Source organism: Crocodylus porosus, unplaced genomic scaffold (genome assembly GCF_001723895.1).
Source record: "Crocodylus porosus isolate Cpor-Errol unplaced genomic scaffold, CroPor_comp1, whole genome shotgun sequence".
In the NCBI taxonomy this organism is placed as follows: Eukaryota; Metazoa; Chordata; order Crocodylia; family Crocodylidae; genus Crocodylus; species Crocodylus porosus.
The window spans coordinates 35,042,986-35,069,514 of NW_017728947.1; the positions used below are offsets into that span (position 1 = coordinate 35,042,986).

Sequence of the window (26,529 nt, forward strand, 5' to 3'; positions counted from 1 at the left end):
GATTATTCTGTACAGTTCAGTGGGAAGGTTAGTATGGATTCACATTCAAAGCTTTCTGTGCAATTGCCAATCATGCAGTTAATTAGCGTAATTCTGGGTTTTTTCAGCTTCAAGATTTCCATGCTGAATTCCCAACTTTCCACCCAGTGGTACCAGCTTCTTTATTGCCGAGTACCTTGTTGTATAATATATATTTATATATTAGTAAAGACACAGACACCATTGTTAAAAACAGTTATTTCTTATTTAAAATAGCGTGGTCTGAACTTTTTCAGTGTTTTGGCAGCTGTCCTTTCTCAGCCACAAGGAATCTGTTACAGAATGCTAGATGCCTCTGATTTTTGCAGTGATGCCCCCTGGTGGCTGTGCAACACCCATCAGGCTCAGTCCCTATTGCAGCCCTGCCTTAATTGCTTGCCTGCCCCACCATTTTTTTAACTAGAGGTTGGATAAGGGAGGTTGCCCGTGGGACTTAGAGTGATCCTTAGTCCAGTTGCAGTACCACTGGGTTTCTCTTGGATCTCCAACAACCTTGATTCAACCCTTAAGTTCAGTAGGCCCTTTTGGCTGGCCTGCGCCCCTGCAGGGCCCCCGCAGCTCCAAGGGCTGTGTGCATTTGTGCCCTTTCAGGGCCCCCCTAGCCTTAAGAGTTCAATACATGGCTCTGTTCCTCCCCTACAACATGCCACACCATAAATAAGCAAAAAGCATCTCAGCCCTCTAGCCAGCCTTGAGGCAGACACCTCAAACTCTCCAGCAGTTTAACATAAAACAAAGGCCACTTGCCTATAAAACCCAGTCTTTCTCTACCCAAAGAACTTGCCTCCCCAGGCCTGCAGACTTGTTTAGATAAATCCAGGTCCCTGCAAGAGCTCTGCTGCCAAGAGCGCCTCATTTCATGTTTGCCAGGGAAAGACTGCCTGACTGGTTCAGGCTCTGGACTTACATAGCTCCAGCCTGATCCCTTTTCTGGTCAGGTGAGTCTCTCGTTAGTCCTCCTCCCCACCTGCAAGCAGCCTCTTGGGCTGCTTGCTCCCATAAAGGAGCAGACACACCCCGGTACCCTGCTACAGACATATATTATTAAGAAAGCCTGCATTTTCCTGTACTATCATTGCACTTACTTCCTTGAATGAAATAACGCTTGTAATGACTTTGAGACCTTGCTAAAGGAAAGGTACACTGGGTCCCAGCTGCAGAGGTCAGAGTGGGGCTGAATCCCATTTACAATATAGAAATATAAAAGACCTGTTTGAAGCCATACGTTTTGCCCTTACAAAAAATATGCCTGAAAGGTCTTGACTCAGACAATGCCCGGCTATATCCATGATAATGCACAGGGCTGGAGCCCACAGTAAAGATGACTGACTTGAAATGGCAAGGGAAATGGAGTGGGACAAAGGAGGAAACAAGCTAGAGACTAGGGGAGACAGGCTACAGCAATGTCTCTTGGACAAGAGAGAGTTTATTCAACCAAGCAGCAGTTTAATTGTGTCTTTTATTAAAAGATTTGTTTTACACAAACATATAACTTGACATGTCGGGGAGTACAGGCACTGATTGCCACACAAAGGCTTTTTGTGGTACAGACAGTTGCTATTGATCCTTTACCTTCTGTCTTCACTTCTATTTTTTTTTTTTGCAGAAGACAAAGCTTAAGTCTAATAAATGCAACACCTGTGATCAAACCCCCCTTTTCCTTTTAAATGGAAGGAAGAAATTACATGCTGCTAAAGATGTTCCAACCCAGTTACTTAGACTGAGGAGTTCAGATTAGTCATTTTGCAAATGGTGATACAGAGCTGATCAGAAGGGAATGCACTGCAGCATAATTGCCTTATTTCAAAGCATTATCCTGTAATAACAATCTGCGGCATGGCTGTGCCTCATTGAGAGGGAGAGAGAAAAAGATTCGTACAGCATCCACCTCCATACACGCATAGTCAAGAAAGAAGCACCCTCAATGTCTGCTAATGCTGGAAGCTAGCCCATTAGCCAGCCTGAGCTTTTTAAGTCCCTTATTTCAGAGCAGGGAGATAAATTCGCTCCACTGGTTGCTGGTGTTTAATCACGAGGGCTGGAACGGGAATAACAAAGTCAGACTCTGAGGTTGTAAATCCTTCCTTGAAATACAGACCAGTTTTCATTCAACATTAGTAAATACATTTGGCACTGGACCAAGGGCACGTTTAAGTGTTTGCCTGGGAAAAGCTGTGTTATCAGCAAAACAATTCATTAAAAAAAATTTTTGGTTAACAAAGAGAGCAAGATCCCAGAAAGTAAGAGAGCTGGAATTGAGATGGAGGAGAGGTCCTTTCCAGGTTTGAGTGGCAGCTGAGATGTACACCCCAGGCATTCATTTGTTTGCAACGGCAGAGAGTTGGTCCCGGATCCTTCCCAGGCCCTCTAACATAGTGTCCAGGGTTTCTTTACTCAGCTCCACAGTCACTGCAGAGATTATCGGGTTATTCCCACACAAGGCAGCATCTTCCTGAATCTGAAATAGAAACATGGGTTGAAATCACATGAGAAATCCACACACACACAGCCCCCAGCAGCAAATCAAGGTTGAATGGAAAAGCAAGGCATTGACTAAATAACAACAACAACAAAAACAAACACATCCATGACTTTGTAGGGTAATTTTTTTATCCTGAAGAGCAATACAGTATTTTCTAAACCAAAGCAATGCAGCTTCTTCCAACACAAACAGTAAACAACACAAGGGGCAAGGGAGAAGTTCTGAGTAACACCAGGACAAACCTCATCTCTAATAAGCATCTCATCTGCTACTAGCATCCTGTTACTAGAAATAGCATGGGATAGTTAACGTCTACACAGCAATTACATTTACCTCAACTCTTCTCTTCTACAAAAAAAGAGCTGACTCAACCCAAACCCAACTTCGGTGCTTGTGCAAAACGGAAGGTTCAAATCCCACTCTATTTGTAGTTGGGTCCAAGGAGTCCAGCCATTTCCTTCCCAAACCTGACAGAGGTGTGTGAGTATGTGAGAGAAGCCTTTTTGCCAGTACACTGGTAGCCAAACCCTGCATCCTGAGTAACACAAGTCTAGTAAAGAAGCTACTGAATTGACCGACTTTGAAAAATGAGCAGATGGCTTATTGTGATTTACTGTCCTTATCCTGTCCCCATATTTCAGACAACTCAAGTTGACCCGGGGCCTAGTCAGCTGGCTCCTTATTGTAACAGTAAAGCACTCTTTCTTAAAGCAAAGAGTCTATCGCTACTGATATAGACCTCAGCTATAGGATTTCTAAACATGCCCTGAAAAAGCACAGCCATTTTGATCACTCTTACCATTATCACTGAACAATTCTTCACTGCCACTAACTCAGTCACTTAAATGCTGTAACCCAGACTCTAATGTAGGTGCAAATTAACATTACCTTCAACTGTAGCAGGCAGGTAGGGACTGCTATTCTGCTGATGCTGTCCGAAGAAGTCTTGATGTCCACTCTCCAGTCCATATCAACCAGTCGAGGTAAGGAGACTGCAGGATTAAGAGTTACACATTTTTTAATTTAGTGACATGCACTGTTGATTCAGCCAGGCTTGCTGACCTGCAGTAATCTCTGGCTTTTCTACACGAGAGAGATCCACATTCCCTGATGACAAATTGCACAAACCCCTTCAAAAGGTTCATAATTTTAATAGAAACAATTTGCCCTCTTGTTCCCATCTGCTGGGACTAGTTCTGCTCTCCTCCACAAGCAAGTTGCAGACAGCTGGCTGTCCCTTCCCATGGCACCAAAGGGCTCTTCCACCACCACAGGCAAGAATGACAAGACACACTACAGCCCTAGGAAAGAATATTAACATCTGGGGAGGGGACCAGCAGAGCTCATTAACTCTCTGCTATCCACCCACCAAAGGCAGCCCAGCATCAAGCCATCCTACTAAGCTGTACTCCTATCCTACTATCCCTGTAGCAGGCAGCATTTCAGCCCAACCAGGTTTGGGACCTACAGCATATGTCATTTCATCCTGCAGCTGAAGATAAATCATGTAAGAACAATCTGAAAACCAACCAGTGTGAAGTACATGATTTCAGCTCCCATGGTTGCTAACAAAGGAATGCCAGGGCAATGCATGTGTGCAAGGGGCTTGCAACCTCTGTGATCCTTGCCAATTCATTAAAACCACCGAGACACTTCCATTTGATGAATGACTAATGGATGTCAGCCTGACCTTATTTCCATTGGACTGCATCTAATGAATTCAACAGTGTAGTGCAACACCGACATAAGTGCTTAAGAGACCTGAAATGCCATAAACCTTTCAGGAGATTGAGGCTCTCTGAACCTGCTTGATTTATCAAGCTATTTGTATAACTGTATTTCACCTAAGAGAAATTAAAAAAAAAAAAAGGTGGAGATTGTGTCACCTGGTGGTGTCTTTTTTCCATCAAGGTTGTTGAGAAGCCAGGGGCTAGCAGAGCTCAAAACCATCAATGATACAACAAGCCTATAATGGCACAAAAAGTGATCTGGTGTTCATGATGAAAACCTACAGATTTGTGGGAAGTCTTAGAAATATAGTAACTACCAGCTGCCCTCAGATAGCCACAAAAAAAACTGTGATCCAGAGTGGATTGGTAGGAGAAAGAAGAGGTGGGAATAGTTTATGTAACAGGAATGCTACTGTTTTTCAGAGATGCAGCTAGGAGGGTAAGAGTGAAAACAATATGGTATATCCATATCATCCAGAAAAATGCAAAAGTTTTATACAAATTGACACAGAGAAGTCTACCAAAGAGATACAACCACCTGAACACAAATGCCCCATTAGCTCACAGTACCATTATGCATTTTCTATAATATCTTTCAATGTGATAATCAAGGACAATTTTTCAATATTGCTAAAACCCTTAGGCTATCCAAAAGAAAGTACAAAGGGGGTTTAGGTGGGGAGATTATTACCCAAACCGATTATATTCCTACTCTTGCAAACAGAACCCCTCCACACGCACACCCGCGACTGCATCCACTATCAGCAGCTAGACTGAGACTCTGCATACAGTACATTGTTTGGGCAGGTACTGCTGCAATGTCTTTGAATTGGTTATGGTTTCTTATATAACAAAATGCCAATAATGGATAAACATACTTCCCCATCTGGGGTGCATGGCATCAGCCTTGCTGTGCTATAATCCATCTTTACAAATAGAGGAAAACTTCAGTAAATCATGAAATGCTGCTCGCTATATCTCACCCCAAGAAGCAGAATGCTAAGACAGCATGAAACCGGTTTTAAATAGAAGGTAAGAGATAAAGATGCTGCCTACTTGTCTGCCTGATACAAGAAAGGCAATTCAGCACTAGAGTCCAGGAGACTGGCAACACTGATATCAGGTAAGTTCCAATTTTAAATAAATGGATAAAGCTAGACTATTCAATGGCACATTTTGCCATGGTTATATTTATAGGAAATACAACTTCACTTAGAACTTTTCAATCCCTTTTCTCACAAACACTGGCCATTATGTCCTATATGCTCCAAACTACATCATCATCATCAGGACTTCTTCCTGGAGAAATGGCAGCTCTCACTGTATCAGATGCATAGAAACAATGATAATTTTACTAACCTCTATTTTTCCTGTCTATTATTTAGATTGGAACCACTCATTTTGTGTTTCCAAGTGAATTTCTGTCCTTATTGACTCTGACTGAGGATTTTCAAAGGAACCTACAAAGGACATAAGGATGCAACTCTCGTTGAACTGCAGTGGGAACTGCACTGAGGCTCTTTTAAAGTCCTATCCTTAATGATCTTAGGGTTTTGCTACTGTACAGCTTTCATACATAGTGATTTTTTTCAGAGTTTTATGAGTTCTGGTTTCCAGATTCCCCAACAAACAGAAGGCACTGGAAAGAATTGGAGACACAAAAACTAATGGCACCAGGCCTACTCGCAAAGCACTACTTTCCTCCCACAGTGACCAGGATTTTCACACAATACCTAACTCTCTCAAATGCTGCATAAGCAGAGGTGGCTTTTAATACTCCGATTACTTGTATAGAGGCTCTAGTGTAATGTTCCTCGGTTCCCTCACAAGACTGGAAGACTCTGCCTATATATAGCCATCCTCCCTGCTCTGACTCCAACTGATAGATTGCTTACTGATGCTTCAAGGAGAAATTGTTCCTTGTATCATTACAGTGGTGTTTTCCATCTCTCCCCAGAGCTAACCTCCAGGGGCAGCACAGCCTTGGCTGACAAGTGCCCACGACTGGAACCAGCTCCCATGTACGGTCCACCAGAGCCAGCATTTGGCAGCGCTCACAGCACAACACAAAATGCATCTGTTAAATCTTGTGTTTTAATTTGCAAGGCTTCATTGCTGGCGCCTTTGGAAGGGCAGAAAACTGTCCAAATTTTATGGCTATGTTGATTGATCATTTTGCAACGCCTGCTATTTAAATCATTATCTGCCCCTATGTAAGGCATGACAGCTGCTTCATAAATATAGTGCTAAAGTAATCCACTCTTTCCCATAAAATAATCCCCTTTCAGACACGGTGAAATATTCTTTTCACCAATTAGCACTAGTTGAAATAAAACCCAGAAACCTTAGAGCAGAGGTTCCTGAACATGGTCCAAGAGTCACCATCAGTCCAGAGCCCCTGGAAAGTGGATTAGTTACATCATGTTGGCTCTCTTCCTCATTTTCTAGATCCCATTGCAGTGTTAAGGCTACATTAACTATTGTCCTGACATTACTGTTCCCTGCAAGCAATTGCTGTAATTGCCATTAAGATTCTGCAGCTGTGAAAGACTCCCCCTTTTTAAGATTTTCTAAGTGAGATTTTCTTTCCAGGAAATTTTCTTCTTCCAGTTTGACCAAAAATTTTGGCTTATCTGCTTGCAGGGAGGCAGTAAGGGGCCAGTAGTATCCTCAGAGAACCCAAACAGTTCTCCAGAATAAAAGCTGTTAAGGTTGTCAATCAAACTAAAATAGTGAACCAAGTGCCTGCATCCATATTACATCTCCTTGAGGTTGTATAGAGTTAGAACAAATGGCTTTTGTGTGCCTCCTTAAAATGGATCGGACTTGCAGTGTTGCTATTGTTAACTGTGTGAAAGATCAAAACATGTATGAAAGGAGAACAACTGTATTTTTTTTTAAGTCGCCTACAGTGCCACTTCCCAGAAGAGGTATCTGAGGGAAATGCTTACACCGAGTCCCTTAGCAACCCCTGGGAAGGTTGCAAGATGGCAGCATGGTTTAATTTTCCTAAAAGAAGCAGCAAGAGACAAGTGGGGAAAACACTTGGTGCGTCTCCACTGTAGCCTGCAACATGGGGTAGAGGAGCTTGCTTTTAAATGAGCTAGGTGTGTACCCAGAAGCAAGCTAGTTCCATGGAGCTCCATGTGGGTTAATGCATTTCTGGTATGTTAGCTAAATCACTGTAAAGCTAAACTTAGTTTCTCTACACTATGCTTCAGTAGTCAAGGTCATATTGTCTTAATGCAACTCACTGTTCTAAATTCCAAGTCCTTGTAAACCATTTTAGGAATATTAAATTGCTACAAAATGTGATTAACAACTTACTCTGATTTGCTTGAGCTTCATTCCTCCAGGCAGAGCTGTGGAATGGAGAGAGAGAGAGGGAAAAAAAACAACAACTCATCAGCAGTAAAGAACTGTCTCCACTAGGTCAGCAGGAAGGTGCCAGTGAGACTACACACTGTAGTAGATAGCAGCTCTGTTGCTGCACCTGAAAGAGGTCCATGGGGTGAATGCGCTATAAAACAGGAATGCTGGCCCATGGTACTCAGAATTAATACAGGTATGCCATCAGCACATCAGCACAATAGATGGATGATATATATTTCTCCTCAGGCTCCTCCTGGAAACTGACAACCAAGAAAAATAAAAACTAACATGTAAAACACAATACTTTCTCCCAAATTTTGAGATTCTGATTGAAGGCAGGATGGTTCTTTGCTTAGGATACCAGCCTGAAATTCAGGATAACTGGGTTCCAATTTAATTTCTGCCAAACATCTTGACTGACCCTGGACAGGTCACATCTGCAAACTGATGTCACCCTTGTTGTTCCACAGAACTGCAAAACATGAGCGAACAGATGTCTTTGCCCTTTGTCACACCTCAAATGTCCAAAAAATGGAATGCAACAATTCCCATTAATATTTTGTGTTGCTTTATCACTGCAGAGGTATGTTCAGTTATGGCATAGTCCTCACAGCCCAGAGATGTCCATGGTCTCCAGCCACCCTGGACAGAGGATTCCAGAGTGTGTTTCATGCTTCAGAGCAAGAGACTCCATGGGGTGCATCACTGTGCATTTGTAGATGTGTGCCCCAGAATGGGGCCAGGCACTTGGGGCCATTGTGCCCCAAGATCAAGCCCCTGATGCCCCAGGAATGGCAGGAGTCCAATCCTGCCAAACAACAGTTCCAATGACATCTGTACCTGCTAATTAATTTGATCGGCTGGGCCAAGATATCCTGGCACAGCTGATCCCCTGACAAAAACAATGCTGGTTTGTAAGATCAGGCATAGAACCACTAAGGCTAGAGACAGACATTCACAAAGCCTGAGCCTGAATTGATGTAATCTTTGCAGGTTCATCTAACCTGACTAGGCCAAACTGGTCTGTAACAGGACATTCTCTCTGGACTGAGAAAATTCAGGTGCATGCCTGCAGTGGCTTAGGCTAAAAGCTGGGGGGTGCTAGAGCAGCCCTCCCTTCCCTTGCACAGAGCTCAGCTGAGAGGGGGCTTGGCCAGGCTCCAGCAGCATGCTTTGATTAGGGACATCTGCATGCACAGTCTCAGGATTTTCCCTGCTGGCTGCTCAAAGGGCAGGAGTGTTGCCAGACAGGAGTGTTGGAATTTGGGTCTCCCACAGCTAAATGCTCCAATATTAAAATAAATGGAGAGTATTGCTATCATCTCTACCTCCTGGCTCTAACCCATGAGAAGAGTACCTAAATGCACCCCAACTCCAGTGGGTTGTGAAGCCTCTTCAGTGGACAGCTCCTCCCTGCAACCTAGCTGGAGGCACCAAAATCCCCAAAAGGGGCAGTGTTTCAGTTTTACCCTCTCCATAGGCAAGTTCTGCTGTGCGGCTGTCTTTTGCAGATCCTTTCTTCAGGTGCCTGCCTTTCCTGGGCACTTCCCTCGTGACAGCAGAGTTCACTGGGTGACAACATACTCGCAGTTTAGATGCTGCAATGCTGTGTGCTACAGCACCCTAATCCTTTTGCAGATCTATTGCTTAGTTCCTTTATGAATCTAGCCCAGAAGACAGGTACCCAAGTCCTCAGTGTAGATTCTGAAAATGTAATGCCTAATCCTGGAGATGTCTGTAAAGTGCAGGGTTAAAGTTTTTTCCAATAGTGCTTAAAGTTTTACCTGTATTGTGTCCAACAACACTCAAGTCTAAACAGTCCTGAGCAGCTTGGCACACAGCTCATGCTACCATCCACAAACCAGCCTTTTCTCCACTTATGCCTGCTTCCTAGTTTCTCAGAACGCACATATGAACCACATAATCCAAAATAACTATAACAAGAAGAGGCAGAAATGGCATCCCCTCAAAACTCAGTAGTCAGATCCCCCATGCAGAATGGAGAAGCAAGGTTCAAATCCCTCCTGCCTGAGGAGATAGGGCATACCTCCCACTTTCCAGGAGGCTCTCACAAGTAGGGGATTCTGTGGGGTACTTTCAACTCTTTCTGCTGAAGCTGCTCCTCTATACAGAACAGTAAAATATTTGCTGGACCAGGGAGTGAAAGAGTGAGTATGGGTCTGCAGAACATTAGTTAGGCCACTAGTCATTCTTGTGCTCACATACTGTCTAGTTATTTCATACTAACACCCAAAGTGATTTTCCACTCAGCCTACTGGCTTTCATGAACCCATTCTTATCTGCCCGATTCTCTCCATGCATTGTCAAGGAGTGGAGGTGCCTAACTCAGTGCTGTGAATTTCAAAAGGCAGGCTAGATGCCTTTTGATGGCTAGATAATTCAGTGCTAATCTATGAATCTCTCTATGAATCTAACCTGCTGCATCTGATCTCCATTTTACAGATGGGTAAAACCCTCTTCTGTCCAAGGGACAAGTTGTAAAAATAAAAACATTAGTGACTGTAAGGGATTCAAAGAACATGGTCAGGGGATCTAGTTATGTGCAAGGGTTGGAGGATCTTTAAGACATCTTCTGAACTCTCAGGCAAAAGCTCAGTACCACATTACACCTGCCCATGATGAGGTGCTCAGAAACTGTGACAAAGTCTCCCTTTGCTAACTTAATATCTGCTGCTACTTTCCAGCCACATATGTATCGGAATGGGTAGATAAACTCCAGTTCTATGTCCTCAAGTAAAATCAACTGAAAAGCAGGTGTTGACACTTACATGTTTTCCAAGATTATCTTGGTTAAGAGGTTTTTTAAATTCTGGTGGAAATTTCCTGGGAAAAGAGGGAGAATTTCTTCTGGTGACGTCAAGCCTCGATATACAACATGCCTGGTGAGGCTGTGCAAAGAGCAGATTAGCTGCAGGAAAAGGAGACAGGAACCAATAATAGTAAGGAAGCTGCAGTGAAGAAGGGCACCACATGTTGCACAGGAAGTGACTTAACTTGGGTAACCAGATGGGGGACAGGATAATGTACAGGTAATGTTCTGCACTCAGATCAGCACAGAAAAGCCCTGTGGATCCATCTACAGGATGGCAGTCAAAGTATTTCTTTTTATGTAAAGAAGGACAAACACCTTGATATATGCTGCTCATATATCCACTGTGCTTCAATTTGTACCCATCAAATTTCCAGCTTCTTGTTAAAGATTCTGGGTTATATCATCCAACAAACAGTTCTTTTTACTAGGTATTATAACTATACAACCTAAAAACCTTTTAAAACACTAAAGCCCTGATTTTCAGAGCTGCTGAGCATCTGCAGATTGAGCCAGTAGGCTTCAATCTAAGTTGGTTGAAAGTCAGGTTCAAATGAGTCATGGGTTTTTTTTATTTTTTATTTTTATTTTTATTTTTTTTTTTTTTACAGAAAAGGCTAAATGGATTAGAACAGGAAATTATAAAAAGTATAAATATATTTTTTTCTTTCTGCCCTTCGGGCAGGGGCTGGACTCAAAGATCTTTCGAGGTCCCTTCCAGCCCTAGTGTCTATGAAATCTGTGAAATATAATACACCCATTAGGTACCTTGGCCCATTCTTCTATGGGAGCTTTGCTTCCTACAGAATATCCCTATGTGCACTGTATAATAATTATTCAATATTTGACTATTGAAGAAAAAAAAAAAATCAATGGGACTGAAGGTCTTAAGTTACTTCAGCGCTGTGGAAAGTTTTAACCCAAGCTTGAAAGATATAAATCCATGAGTTATGGTCCAGTAGGGCATAGAGCTGTTCTAGGTGATTCTGATGTAGGATTGGAGCTCAGCCCTGGGCTGCAGTTTAACTTGAAAAGTATGTTTAATGGGCAATGATTTACTTCAAAAGACACACAATTTATTAAAGCCTTTGCTATGAAACCTGGGGTGAAAAAAAACAACCCTGATTGTACCAGGTGCTTTCTGAGCTTACCACAGGAAATAATTTTGAGGTGTATTTCAAAGTGTTTAAATGTTTATTCTTAAACATAGCAATTGCTTCATTATACCTTACATCTTCAAAGCACTTTGCTTATATTCTCACCACCCCTGCGGCAAGGCAAGTGAATGTTACTCTCTCTAGTGTATACTGAATGTGCATCTACTTTGCTTGTATTTGGAGAGCAGTAATTCCCATTTTGTGTACTGATAACCATATGCTGTATTTATTTTTTTGGCCTCAGAGACTGGTACGCACACATGTTCTAGACAAGCCAGACTACAGCATTGAGGCCTCTGGACAAACTCATTAGCCAGTGAGGTGAAGCAATCGGCTTCTCCTCAGTGTTTGAAGAGAGATGAAGGGAGAAGCACCTGTTTGTTATATCAGGCCTTCATCAGTAGGACAGCATTATCATCCACTAAGTGTCATAGCATTCTTACTTGAGCTGCTTCTTCTGGCGTTACAGACAGACTGGAACAGGTGCTGTCAATTAACCTGTCTGAGCCACTTGTTGAACTAGAAAAGCACTCCTGGCACAGCTGTCTAACTACATCCTTTGAGGAAGCCTGCAAAATAACAAGCGGAGAAAAGAGGGTGTTAAGAAATCATTGCTTATAAAACCAGCAGAGTACTCAGGTAGTGCTTCAAAGCACTGAACTGCTAAATCTGTGGTCTGCCTATCCTGCAGCTTGGTATCAGTCTGACTTTGAAAGCAGAGAAATGAAGTGATTTGCATGAGGCCGCATAGAGTCAGTACCAGCAGGGGGTTTAGAAGTCAGAACATGCTGCGTGGTCCCATTCCCCCTGCATGCTGCCTTTCAAGCCTTGGCCCTTTGCTGTTAAGACCCACAAAGCAGGATAGCAAGTCTTGTTTTGCAGAGCATGAAGCCACTTGGAAAAAAAAATGAGGGCGACGCCCTCTGTTCATATAGTTTGCAGATGCTTGCTAGGACGTTATGAGATTGATAGAGCTCTGTGATATGAATATGGCTGCAGAGCACTTGTGCTAAGCAGGTGGCACCTTTCTAAACCCTCTCCACTTTAAACATCTCATCTGCCTTGTTTCCCCAAGCTCAGGGAAGTACCTGCATTCAGCTCTCCTCCAGGAGTCGCAGCTCTCAAAGTGATTTCAGGAAAGAGAAGGGGAATGGAGAGCTTTACTTCTCTCTCTCACTATTAATGAACCCCGCACGCTACTTGCTCTCTATACACTTTGCAGAACACATGCAGGCATTGGACACGCTTCAGCAGCTGTCTTGCCATACACAGATTTTAAAAAAAGGAAGCGGTATCATGCAAAGGAAGACAACCTGTGAGACTCGGCATTCACCTTCAGTAAGACCTCCAGGGCTGCAAACTGCTCTTCTGCCACTGCGGCCATCTTCACCCCAGCACGTGACCACAGGAACTAACCAGCATAAGAGGTGGAGGGTCAATCACATGATGGGCCCTGCTGCTGCTGCTTTGCATTGTGGACGCTGTAGTTCTCCGTGCAGCCTGGCGGGTCACGTCAAGCCTGGTGTTATAGGAAAATGATCACCGGGTTTTGTTTGTTTGCCGTGGCATGGCACTCCAGGCAGGGTTTGTTCCGGGAGCCTCCATCCTGAAAGCGGTCCTGTGCAGGAGCAGCTTTACCCCGGTGAGTAATCCCACTGAAGTCCACGGTATTGCTCACGTAAGTAAAGATCCTCATGCGTGTGTATGTTTGCGGGGCTGGGGCCACCCCTTTTTATAGACGTGGTCATCTTAAATTGGACTCAAAGCTTTGCTGTTGCCAATTCGCATAGGTCTACAACGGAAAAAAACAAGTAACACAAGCAGTTGCTGAAATGAGTTTGGCACCCAGGGGTCACCGCACTCAGGGCCTAAAAGTGAAATTTAAACCAAACCAAACAGGAGTGAAAGTGTCTTCGTTGCTTTTCATTGGCCTTTCTACATGCACACTATCTTCTGCATCTGTTTCCCCTGCTAACCCACCCCTTCCTCTGAATCTAGGTTAGTATAGTGTGAGCCTCAGTACAGTATTTTGCATGTATCTTTGCCCTGTATCCATGAGTTACAAAGTGCCTTATAGCTGTTAACTTATTTTAAGCAATGTAATGGTCTTTCGAGAAAGGGGAACATCAGGACAAAATCATTAACACATGTTCATTTTCATAATGTGGCCATTTTACAGATGAATATCCAGGCACTGGGACTTGACCATGGTTTCACAGCGAGTTAAGGGCAGAACAAGAAACAGACTGAGCTTCAGAAATCTTGACTCCTAGTTTTCTGATCTAATTGCCAGGCTACTCCCATTCCTAAAGATCCAGGCATCTTCTCTCTATGAGATGCATAGCTTAGAGAGAGCTAATATCAGTATTTTAACAAAAAACTTGCTGTCCTAGCAGTGGTAAGACATTGACAGCACCCTTGTCCCCCTGCTTTACATGTGTTAACTTGAAGCATGTGTAGCCCACTTGCCTTTCAGAGCTTGGGTTGAGCCCCAGGCTTGAAATCTTGCTGTTTTGATTGGTGGAGAAATCTTGCTGTTTTGATTGGTGGAGCCCATCCACCAATCAGGAGGCAGCAAGAGGAGTTGAGTCACACCCCTTTCCTGAGGGGAGGGCGAGAGGAGCTCTCCGACCTGATTGAAAACTGCAACACTCAGGTTGGCAGACTTCAGGGGCAGAGCCCTGGAGTGCACAAAAAGAGCTGTGTGCCCAGCATGAGGGGAGCACATCCAGGGCAGAGAAGAGCGGGGTTAGAAAAGCTGAGGAGAGCTGCTCAGTGGGGCAAAACAGTAGCCCAGAAGCGTCCCTGATGACTTCCATCAGTGGGGAATGGCAGACGGCTCCAGCACAGCACACAGCGTCCAGACCCTAGGAGCTGCATGTGGCGGCTTCGGTCTGCAACCTCTGGCATGCAGCCAGAGACACAGTGCAGAGATCGGTGCGTGATCTTTGGAGTGCTTGGGCAGCTCAGGTCCTCAACCCCCGGGATGAGGCTGGGAGCTCAGTGCAGGAGACGCTGCATGGAGGGTCCAGGAGCAGACTGAGCCTGGTGCTGCGCAAGGCAGCCTAGGTCTCCAACCCATAGCAAAAGGTTGAGTCTAGGGAGCCAGACAGTGCCCGGGCTACTGAGCCAGCAGACAGGTCTGAGCCAGAGGCCCCAGAAGCCCTGCATAGTAGAGCCCTGTTCCAGGGGACAGCGACGGCTCATCAGTGAGCCGGGTCCTGCCACCAATGGGGACAGCATGTGCAGCTTGTTCCTTGACTCCACCCCTTGCTCCAGCGCATGACCAAGGAAGCTGCAGCATGGCCTGTGCCCTGCCCGCATACGTGGCGGGTGGAGGCACGTGGTAGACAGAGGTAAGTTCCCACACAGAGCTGGAGGCGCTGGGCCGGGCCAGGGTTGCGGAGTGTGTGGTTGCCGGTGCCCGTGCTGTGCACTGCTGGAGTGGCCCCATACGGGAGGCCAAGCAGTGGCCACTGGGCACTGCCAGTCCACGCCTGCCTCCTCACCCACGTGCCTACTTCACGCCAGCCCCATTGCCCTGCCCTGCCCTGCCCCATAGCAAGGCGGTGCCTGCTCCCCTGGCCAGTCTCCCCCTGGGCGCTGCGGCTCTCCGGGCCTGGCCATCCGTGCGCGAGGCTCCGAGGGGGCTGCTTCTCGTGCTGCTGGGGACAGGAGGAGCCCGGCTGGGTTTGCACCGGCCAGCAGAAGCCACGCAGGAGCCGTGTGCTGCTCAGGATGGGACGAGCGTGCACCGGTCAGTCCTGAGTGGCACACAGCTCCACCGCCGCTTCTGCTGGCTGGTGCAGACCTGGCTGGCCTCCTCCCATCCCCAGCAGCACATGGGAAGCCGGCTTCAGCTGCATGCTGCTTTTCCTGGCTGGTGCCAACCCGGTTCTGCCCAGGTGGGTCCTGCAGCACCATGTCAACCCGGGAATGGCACTGGCAGGCCAGGCGGGCCCCAGGTTAACCCTGGCCTGTCCCCACGGCTTCTCCAGCACCAGGTCAACCCGGTTGTAACCAAGAGGCTCCTGTAGCACAATGTCAACACCAGGCATGCATGCCATGTCAACCAGCACCATGTCAACCCCTGCAACTTCACTGGTGTCAAAGGTCACATGACATCACTTCCTGATGTGATAGCACTTCCTGTGATGTATTTGAATATGGGTCACTGGCCCACTGGGTGATAAAAAGTTTGTGAACTGGCCCCACATTTAAAAAAGTTGGACACCCCTGCCTGAAAGTTAGCAGCTTCCTTGTAGAGCTTGGGAAAAGTCCCAGGACATTGGGGTTTCCTGTTGGGATTAAGTTTATCTTTGGGGTTCTTGTGCCATAAGTGGTGTGATGTCATCCCTTATATTTTCTGAACTCTCATATTTGTAGATGAGTAGAATCCTAGGGCTCTGCTGGGACCCCTGTTGCTATTATTTCACCTGTTGTTTATTTGTATTTATTTGTGGCTTATTTGTTGTTCACCCATACTTATCTGTAGTTTAGCTGTTGGCTATCTATGTTTATTTTGAGGTTTATCGGTTTCAGATCAGATGCTTACTGGTATCTGGAGCACTGGTGTAAGGTTTTATAGCATTTACTCGGAGGGTATTGTTTGTTATTTGTTTAGCTATCCTATAAATATATCTTGTACATATGTTTATATCCATGTTTCTTTTCCTTGTGATAAGTTAATGTAAATAAATTTGTATATAGTTAAGTCCCCTAACTGTCCTGGCCTGGTTCTATAGGGACAGAGGGAAACTGAGCAGTCTGTAGTTCCCCCACAGCGCACCTGCCAGCTAACAATCCCCTTCAATTGGAGAATGGGTGTATATACCTGAGTTACCTGGGCTACACATGTTTTTGATGTTTTGGGCATTATGCCTGGTTGCTGTATGTGAGGCTTGTTCCTAAAGTTCTTAAAAACACATTAGACCCCTGATTGGGCTGGTCCTGCCTTGACCAGATTGGTTGAATGAGATGACCTCCTGAGGACCCTTCCAGCCCCACTTTTTGATGATTCTATAAGACCTTGATCCTGGGAAATGTGGAATTTCCATTGCCTATATCCAGTTGCTCAGACACTTTCACTATACAGCCCAATGGATAGACCTACCCTGACTGAAAAGGGAACACTAGCTATTCAGAATAAAATGAGAGACAATGCCATACCATTTATTGCTGCCCAAGTGGAAATATCTGTGGGACTTGGCAAAGGAATTGCTTTGGTCAGTGTTCAGACTGTCATTTCCCACATAGAGAGGGCACTGGATTGACCATACTGCTGTTGCAGTGGCATAGGCCATTACTTTGGCTTATTGTGTGTTTTTTCTTGTAAGGGTAATTTTAAATACATCTCCTCTCAAGTAAAAGCAGTCTTTCTTTTTTGTCCTGCATGGTTCACACATTTGGTATAAGGGTTTTTTTGCATAATCCAAGGACTTCCCTCATTTCTACATCTCTGCCCAAACACTGACTACCACTTCAGTTTTTGTTTGTGCTGTTCTCCTGTAAATAAAAATTATAAGTTGTAAGGTGTGCCAGTGTTGTTCTCACTGTGATGGAGAACGCTTGGCAAGGGAAAGGAACTTCCACTCTTATTAGAGGAACTGATTTCACTTTCATGTGCTGGGAATCCTTCAAGGGCAGGGGAATCTTAGGGGAGATGGTTTTATTTTCTGTCATTTTTCATGAGCAACAGGAAATGAGGCTCTTGGGGTGGGGGTGTATATGGAACTATTTCAGTGTGTGAATTTACCATCTGTGGCCTCTTGAAGTTAATTAGTATGATTGATCAGTTTGGAGAGCTGCCGTATTAGTCGTGCCAGTTTCTTAAGTACTGCATTACCATTAAATTAACCCACTGTAGGTATTTTGTTTATCATGTGAAGCAGTTGGTCTGCTGTGCATATCTACCACGGTGGACGGATTCTGCATAGAGTACTAGTCTGCTGCTGTGCAGCTGTGGCAATGTGCAGACACACAACTTTTCTTACTGACAGTTGCCCAGATGGAAACTCAAATTATACAGCCCAATCCATATAGCTGCCCTGATCAGAAAGGGAGCACTAGTGAGTCAGAACGGACTTAGATGAACTGCCACATCATTTATTCCTCCACAAGTGGAAATGTCTAGGAAACTTTTTGGGAAAGGAATTGCATTTGCCAGCACCCAGACTGTTATTTTCCATGTGCAGTCATGCTAGTGGCACTTGCAAATTATACACTGGACCAATTCTGAAGGAAAATAATTGTTAGGTAGGCCCTAAACTATTTTCCAGCATCTGAAATATGAAGAGTTAAGAAGCTGAGTAAAGGCATTAAAAAGGAAGCAGGAATTAGTAGCTAAAGGCAGGCTATTAGGAATCCGTTCTTGGCTCTGTTGGTGCCTTGGAAATGATGTTGTGCCTCGCTTTTGTCGTGTGTGTGCAGGTGATGAAAATACTTCTGTCCCACACACAAATACAGGTATTGTGAGCCTTCATTAATTAATATTGCTAAACAGCGTGGAGCTCCTGAAGTCATGAATATAATAAAGGCATTATAAAAGAGGAAAATATTACTGCTGTCACCGTGCTAGCAAGCTGAACATACACTTCTTTTCAGGCTTCCTATAGAGTGCTGTATTATTCTGTTTCAGAACTTCTAAAACTCTGCTTTTCTGCAACTGTAGATAAGTGAAATATTTAGGTATCTCAAACTTCTGAAAAAAAAACCCTCTGTACCCAACAGGAAAGAAGAGCTGCTGTCTTTTGGCAGAGCTCTTCTAAGAAATGCATGACATAGGACTGTTTCTGTTTCCCTGTTTTAAGGATTTCCCTGACACAGAAACCAGGCAAACACATCACTGGACTAAGGAGTTAACTAGTACTACACAAAGTATTTTCCAGTTAGACAAACAGGAGGAGAGGCTGAGCGATAGAAAGAGGGGTCGGATGACTACCATTGGCATTAATGAGTGTATGACAAAAGAGAACATTTACTTTTGAGTCGCATATTCGGAACAAAGAATCTGCCTGCCAGTAAGCACAGCTGGCCTTGTACTGAATGCATATTCCAACCCACCTCCTGTTGTCATTATTTCCTCACTGTAGGAACCTTCTAATTATGGAGAAATAATAACACCATTGATTTAGTATCTAAATCGAAATGCTTTGTCCGTTGCTTGGAGATGATTGAAAAGCCTCTGGCAAAAGCTGCTTCAGTTTGGGTGGACTGGCTCCTGATTATTTTCGGTACTTTCTCTTTCCAGCTGCTCTCAGCAAACAACAATCTAAAATCTATTTTTTTTTCTATGAAATAGTTCAGAATTAGTTCAATCATCAAGACTTGTCTTCTTCGGGAAAGGCAATTCAGTGGTTCTAGGGTTAGCAATTTGGTTTGATTCCCTGCTCCAGCACTGACTTCCTTATGAGCACCAATAAAATCCAAAAAAAGGATGCATGCACCTTTAATGTTAGGTGCCACTGTGCCTAGCTTCTAGGCATCTCATCTCTTGAAAGGATGTCAGACTAGAGGATTTAGGCTTCCAAGCAATTAAACACCTCAAAAACCTGCACCTTGATTGGGGAACCATAGAGAGCTAACCAACTAAGGGGTGTTCTGACCTCCCTCACCCTCACTGGTGTCTGGATTCAAGAGGAGTATCTCCATCCACTAACTGGCAACCACCACTGGAGGAAGACGGTGGAAGTGGTAAAGTGATTGCCTTTGACCTAAAAACATTGTTAAAGCATTCTTCTTGGAAGCGTGCAATTGATTTCTAGCCCTTCCATGGCCTGAAATGATTCAAACACACATTTCTCACCTCCCAACTACTGCTAGAAAAGACTACAACCCCTTTTGTAACAGACTCCTGGGCATTCCTGCTTTATCTCTCTCCAGTCCCGGAATTTTGTATTCCTGGCTTCATACTTCCTCAGGTTTCTGTGCTTGGAGCTTAACTCAGGTGTTGTCAATGTCCAGCATGCTCTAAGCACATGGGCTGGAATGGGCCTTTTTACTGTTCTTGTGCACTTAAGCAACTCATGCACTTACTGGATATGATGGATGGTTACCAATAGTTGCTATAATCTAAGAAAGAAGCAACAAGTTGGGAATAATAAGCATGTTTCTGAATGGTTTAATTTCATGTAAATGGAACGTATAGTACAGAGTTCATTGATTGTAGGCACAGGAACAATGGGTAGCAGCTACTGATTTTCACGGAGGGATTTTTCTTGTAGGAATTTAGGAAAAGCCGGTTGTTTTCATTAAGTACAAGGCTGGCCGAGATTTCTGTAGCTAACCTGTGTTAGCTATGAGATTTATGTCCACACGAGAAGTGTGACTCTGGGTTGTTCACATGCACGTTCCAGCGTCCTCACGGCACTGTGGCTCGGTGTGGAAGGGCACTGTGTGTGCCTGCCACTTTAAGGCCCTGGAGCTTGCAGCTGCCAGGTGCCTGATGAGGACAGTCATTTTGGGATCAGGGGCTGCCAATATAAACAGCGCAGTTCGGCTGCTAGAGGCCAGGCAACAACATCGCCTGGCTGGAGAGCTACTAGTTGTCATCTGGAGGTAAGGGAGGAGTTGTAGGGGATGGACAGGAGGCTTCTGGTCCTGGATACGACCTAAAACTGCACCCTGCCAGGAGTGGGTGGCCTGGTGGGGCTCCCAGTGGCACAGGAGCCCCCAGGAAATGCGAGGCAAGTTACCACCTCGGTGAAAGGCAGGTCAGGGCACTTTAACCCCTAGCCCCCATGACCAGGTGGATAATCCCTTTGTTTGTAGGGCCTGGAGGTCAGACCCCGAGAAAGAGACGGGCTAGAGACTCGGACCTGGTGGAGAGAGTACCCTCAACTGGCCCATGTTGTGGCCAGGACCAGGATGGTCAAAAGGGCCAGGGGCCCACCGCGAGGGATGCCCAAGAGCCGAGGGCCTGGGGTCCTGACTTGCCTGGAGGTGGGCCAGGGCTGGTAGCCAAAGGTCCCAGGGGGGACCACACCTGAGAGGGGAAAATAGTTTCAGGGAGCTAGATAGCTTGAATGAAGGCGGGGTAGTCCACCTGAATGAAGGGATCATGGAGGGGTCCTGATAGAAGGATTCTGGGGCCCAGTTTGGGGGCCGGTGATGACGAGAACACCTCGATGCCATCTGCGAGGCTTGGGCTGCGGCGTAGGGGAGGAATGGAGCCGCAGATAGTGCCCCCTGGCATTGGGGCAGTAAATGGGCAGCTTCCCGCTAATTAACATCAATTAATTAATTATTAACATCAAGGTGTGGCAGGAGAGAATGCGGGTGGTCAGCCCAGGAACAGGTGGGCAGGCCGCTGGGAAAGCAGCCCCGAGCAGGGCCCCTGTTACACTCGGCCACACAGCCTGCCAGGGAGGAAGGGGGAAGGAGGGTCTGCCGGTACACAGGGAGCCCAAGATGGTAGCTGCCCCTCCCCTTGCCGCTGGTTGGCTGAGATCTGCCTGTCGTGTGGCTCTGCTTCTCTCCACTAATCAATGATGAAGGGTGGGTCCACATGATGACCAGCCCTTGCAACCAATCAGTGGCAAGAGGCAAGGCCACTAGGGTCCCTCAGCCAATCAGAGGCATGGGAGGAGGGACAGCCACAATATGCCTTCGAAAATGGCATCTGGCCCAGTGATCTATCCATAAAATCAGCCAGCTGCCTCCTCGGGTTGGGTAGATCCCTACCTATAGTTATAGTGCAATATGGGTAATTGCATTGGGCAACTACTAGCCATATGAAATTGACTGTGGGTGGGGTTGTATGTATCTTGTTCTCAGTGGGATCATGAGAGAATTAAAACTCTCTGCCAGATTTACCCTCTTGAAGTTAGTGAGGCACCTCCCTGGAGATCTTTTCAAGGACTGGGGACTTAATGTGAGGTCATAGACTCATAGAGCAGTAGGGCTGGAAGGGACCTCCAGAGGTCATCTAGTCCAACACCCTGCCTGAGGCAAGATGATCCCTATCCAAACCATCCCATACAAACTTCTAAACTACCTAGGACTACTGTCATCCCTGACACAACATAGACCTAACACCCTGACCTGCCACAGGTAAAGCAGAGGAACCATGACAGCCAATGTCTTGCTTCTGTAAAATGTTGTCAATGTATGCTTAAAAGGCCCTGAGTAGAGGCCCATGTCCCTTGGTACAGAGGAAGGCAAAATCCCTCACAGTCTATATCAATCTGACCCTGAGTTAAAATTCCTTCCTGACCCCAAATATGATGATTGGCCTGACTCTGAGAGGGGGGGCAAGACCAGATACCTCCAGCTTTGGTCCCAGCAGGAGCATTGGCACGGCTCAGTCAAAGCCTTCAGCCTTGGCTGTAGCCAACAACCAATGCCTCTGGGAAGGCTTAAAAACACCCTGACACATAGCAGAAAAGGGGGTGAGGGGGCAGCCAGCAAAGTCTAGAAGCATGGGAAATACCCATGGTAGAGCATAGGCATGGCTATGCCTAGATCATCCCTGACCAGTGGCTGTCCGACCTCTTCTTGAACACCTCCAGTGATGGCGCATCCACAACTTCCCTGGGCGGTCTGTTCCACTGCCTCACTGTTCTAACAATGAGGATATTTTTCTGGCTATCCAATCTAAACTTACTTTGCTGCAACTTCTGATCAGTACTCTGATCAGTATCCTTCTCTCTGCAGTAAGAGAGAAAAGCTGCTGGTTCTCTTCTTTATTGAAGTCCTTCAAGTATTGTTATGTCAAGCACCATCATGTCCCCTCACCCCATCACCTTTTCTACAAGCTGAACTTGCATAGCTCCTTCAGCCTCTCCTCGTATGACTTGCTTTTCAAGCTCTCTATCATCTTTGTTGCCTGCCTCTGGACCCGCTCTAACTTCTCCATGTTTTTTTTTAAATGTGGAGCCCAGAACTGCACACAGTGCTGCAGGTGAGGCCTAACCAGTGCTGAGTAGAGGCACTGTCACTTCCTGTGTGTTGTACCTAATGCTTCTATTGATACAGCCCAAAACTGCATTTGCCTTTTGTGCAGATGCATCATGCTGCAAACTCATATTGAGTCAGTGGTCTACCAAGATTCCCAAGTCCTTTTCCATAGTGCTGCCATCCATCCAGCTGTCACCCATTTCATATTTGTTTTTGATTATTCTTCCTGAGGGGTAGCACCTTGCATTTGTTGCACTGGACTTCATCCTGTTAGCTCTAGCTCAGCTTCCCAATCTTTCTGAATTGTGCTCACAACCTCCAACACGTTTCTAGTCTTTTCCAGCTTTGTGTTGTCCACGAACTTGCTCAAGAAGCTTCCTGTGCCAGCATCTAAATCATTAGTAAACATAGCGACAAGGAATTCAATAGTAGAGTCCAGTATGTTCCTGCAAAGTAAAACTGGACTTAGTCCCCTTTATGCTTCTTAATAATAGATAAAGAAGGCCTGGAGGCATTTTGTCATACATAGTATGTGTATTATATGTTAGAAAGTTATAACTTCTCTAGCACAGGAGACAATTGTTACTTGAAATTGTAGGCAAGTACTGTTACTAGTGAACTTGACACCACAAAATTTAAAGACTGCAAGCTGAATAATTGAGGGGAGAAATCATTCTAATCAGAATGTGTAAATATTTCCATGTTTAATATTGTATGTAATAATATCACCCCAATGACTAACAAACACATTTCGGGAAATGTCATCTTTGTTACAAATTCAGCATTCCAGCCCCAGGAACAAGGTGTGAGCTCGTAATAAACACATCTGAGAGTCAAGAGGTCCACAGGAAAGAGCATGGGGACCGGACATTTTGCTCTTCCTAATATGTCTAAGGTTTAAAAATAGGAGCAGTTAAAAACAAGTATGTAGTAACTTCTAAAGAAAAAATTCTTAGTCTGTCTTTCTTCATCAGAAGTATGAAAGAAAAATATTACTTTTTTTTTTTAAATACTGTGTGGACACACTTTAATTTTTGCCATTTTTGGGAGAGGAGCCTGCTGCTGAGGCTCCTCTTGGAAGATGCAGCTGGGAACTAGAGGCTTACTGAGAGAAATTCACAAGACGTTAAGGGTTTGATTTTTTTTTTTTTTTTTTTTAAGACTCTTGGGAGGAAGTTGCCCTCCTTCGTGTGTGCACTGGAGTCTGCATTTGGGAGGAATGGTCTCTTCTTTACATACCTTCTGCTGCAAGTCAGGATTGTACTGTTTAGCTGCACCATGCTGCGTGTGGCTTCCCTGCTGAAAGAAAAAGCCGTGCTGTTCTCTTTGCCTTCCTCCTGAATAATTGATTCTGATCTTAAAAAGAGGACATTTGTTTGTATTGCTTGTCTCGGCAAAGGATGAGCTATCAGCTGTAAATGGTATAGGGTGGCAAGTGGAGTTGTAGGATGGAAGTCTGTATAGAGGCTGAGGTGGATGTGGGGCAGAGGAGTGCAGTGGTGTGGATGAACCCCCTTCCAGTCAATCATGTCATGGGAGCAGTAGCCAGGGACTTTTTTTGAAGTGCCAGAAGCAAGTAAGAATCCCCACTCTCTTCTGCTCAATACCCAGGAGCACCTCCCAGTCCTTTCCACCCACTGCTGTTTCCAGCTGCCAGGGGAGGGTTAGGGGAAGCACTCCAAAGCTGCTCCTGCCCACTCCAGCTGGGCTTCATGTGGAGCCAGGCTCAGCCAGGGACAGTGGAAGTAGCAGGCGGGTCCCTCCTCCTTTCCCAGTCTCCAAGCCAGGAGCTGGGGTGGGGAGGAATAGGAGGGGCAGGGAGGGATGGTTCTCCTGAACACAGAAGGGAAAGTAGGGGGGGAGGGAAGATTCCTATCTTCTTGAGGGACTTGCTGCTGCCTTTTGGCCTACCTGCCCTGGTGTGTGTAGTGAGGGAGGGCTGGGAGCTGGGGTGCAGCTACACTTGTAGCACAGGTTGCTGCTCCCACAACCCGCCTTTCCAAAATCCTGAATCTGCCCATGCATAGAGACATACGATGTCTAGGAGTTGTATGGCATCAACTTGCATGCCTGTGTTGCAGGTATCACACCCAAAAGGTTGCTTCTGAAATCTCAGCATCTTTCTTCAGATCCCAGTTACAATGAAGTGAAGAGGTCCTCTGATGTATCTATTCTGAAAATGTGGCTTCCAGCGTATTCTAGCATGTCAGCTTTGGGGAAAGGGATGGGGGATAGATCATCATTGTTGTTGAAAGATTGTATCTGGATCCATTAATGGAAGAACAGTTTTCCACTTCTCTGTGCCCTGGCCCTCATTTAATTCATTCTAATTAAAGTTAACCTTTCAGATGGTTTAGACTCTAGTTTGCTGCCCATGTGCAGTTTAGGCAGAACAATCTCGGAGACCACTAAAGCCAAGGGGAGCTTCTGTGACTACAGGCATAGAATTCTACAATTCAAGTCACAAAGGCCATGCCTCTAAATTCTCAGGACAAAAGGTGCTTAGCTAGGACAAAGGACAAAGATGCTTATCCACCTTTTGCGGAGCATTTTTAAATTTTTAAATCTAAACTTGGGAAGTGTACTGAAAACTTCTAAGTATTATTCAGTAAGCCATGAAGAAGTTAAAAATATTGAAAATCTCTGCTAGTAAGACTACTTGACAGTAGACTTTGAACGTGTATCGATTCAAAGATCCTTGCAGGCACAAAAACAAAGCTCTTGTATTTAACATCTTGACACCTGAGTTCTTGTTACTGTAATGCACACTCATTGGTTGGGATCGCGTGACTCAGGAAAGCTTCCCTATTGATTACAGTAGCTGACAGATAATCCTTGGCTCAAGAATTTGTCCATACCAGACTCTTCCTTGCCCCCTCTACCCCACTCCTGCTAAAGTTTCCCACAGTTGTTTCTGTTGGTACAGTTCCACTGGTCATTGTGATGTCAGAACCCAACTCTCCCTTGCACTGCTCTTTGTTTAGTCATTTAGCCTAGGGACAGAAGTTACACACAAACTAGTTTAAGTAATCAGAAACTGGCTTAAACATGTAACAGAACATATGTTCAGTGCACGTAAACCACTTGCAAAATGGCTGAAACTGGTTTGAGATAAACCTGGTTGAATATAGTATCAGACTTAACTGATTTGCTCAAACCGGTTTACACAACGTCTGTCCCAGACCCCTTCCTGGTTTAAGTTAAACCAGAGTCCCTCAGCATCCTGGCCAGCTCTCTGGGCTTGGGTCTCTGCTTCAGCTGAGCAGGGCTGGCCCTGCCTCTCTGCTCCGTAGCTGGAGCAGGGACAGGCAGGGGCAGAGGGGCAGGGGCCTGGGCAAACGCTGGCCCCAGAAGAAATCGGGGAAGAGGTTTATTCCCCCCACCCTCTCCTGTCCCACCAGCATGGACCCGCATTTCTCCACTGGCTGCTTCAGCAGCAGATGTGTGGCCAGCCCCAGCGGTAGCCTGGAGTGAACTGGTCAGGGAGGGTGTTTAATTCCCTCCTCCCTGTCCAACTGGCATGAACCCAAACCAGAGTCTATCAGGTGCTCACCCCTTGCTGCTGCAGGGATGAGGGCATGACCAAACACTGGCCAGCATGGTGCCCTGAGGCAAAGGGGGCAGGAAGTGGGGATTCTTCCTCTGCCCCTGGGACTGCAGATGAGGTCTGCCTGCCCCGACTGCCACCACCACCACCACCAATTGCTCCCTGCGTGGGGCAAGTGGTGAGATAAGCCCCCTCTCTGCCCCTCCACCAGATTTTCATATTTCATAGATTTCATAGATATTAGGGCTAAAGGACCTCAGAAGATCATCGAGTCTAGCCCCCCTGCCCAAAGGGCAGGAAGTCAGCTGGGATCATAGGATCCTGGCAAGATAAGCATCCAGTTTGCTCTTGGAGGTGTTCAGTGTAGGTGCTTGAACCACCTCTGATGGCAGGCTGTTCCAGACCTTGGGGGCTCGGACAGTAAAGAAATTCTTCCTTATGTGCAACCACCAGTCCCCCCTGAGCCTGTGCTTTTC

General features: G+C 45.6%; 1 protein-coding gene and 1 long non-coding RNA gene across 3 annotated transcripts in view; one reads left to right on the forward strand and one right to left on the reverse strand.

Annotated features, from left to right (window-relative positions):
• Positions 1-1,479: 1,479 nt before the first annotated feature.
• Positions 1,480-13,040, reverse strand: COMMD9 (COMM domain containing 9). 2 transcript variants are annotated; one of them, XM_019551951.1, is made up of 6 exons: positions 12,944-13,040; positions 12,054-12,179; positions 10,413-10,552; positions 7,579-7,613; positions 3,410-3,513; positions 1,480-2,497 (listed from the first exon to the last, which is right to left on the reverse strand). In XM_019551951.1, exons 1-6 carry the CDS (start codon positions 12,992-12,994, stop codon positions 2,357-2,359), a joined length of 597 nt encoding a protein of 198 aa, XP_019407496.1. In that variant the 5' UTR covers positions 12,995-13,040; the 3' UTR covers positions 1,480-2,356. The 2 variants fall into 2 exon arrangements, with proteins under 2 accessions (XP_019407496.1, XP_019407497.1); XM_019551952.1 differs by lacking the exon at positions 12,944-13,040 and adding an exon at positions 12,699-12,741.
• A 17-nt stretch (positions 13,041-13,057) lies between these two features.
• The window catches only part of LOC109321350, a 16,250-nt gene continuing 2,778 nt past the window's right edge, over positions 13,058-26,529 (forward strand). The window contains exon 1 of the long non-coding RNA XR_002104040.1: positions 13,058-13,252. This is a non-coding gene — a long non-coding RNA (uncharacterized LOC109321350). The remainder of the gene's footprint in view (positions 13,253-26,529) is intronic.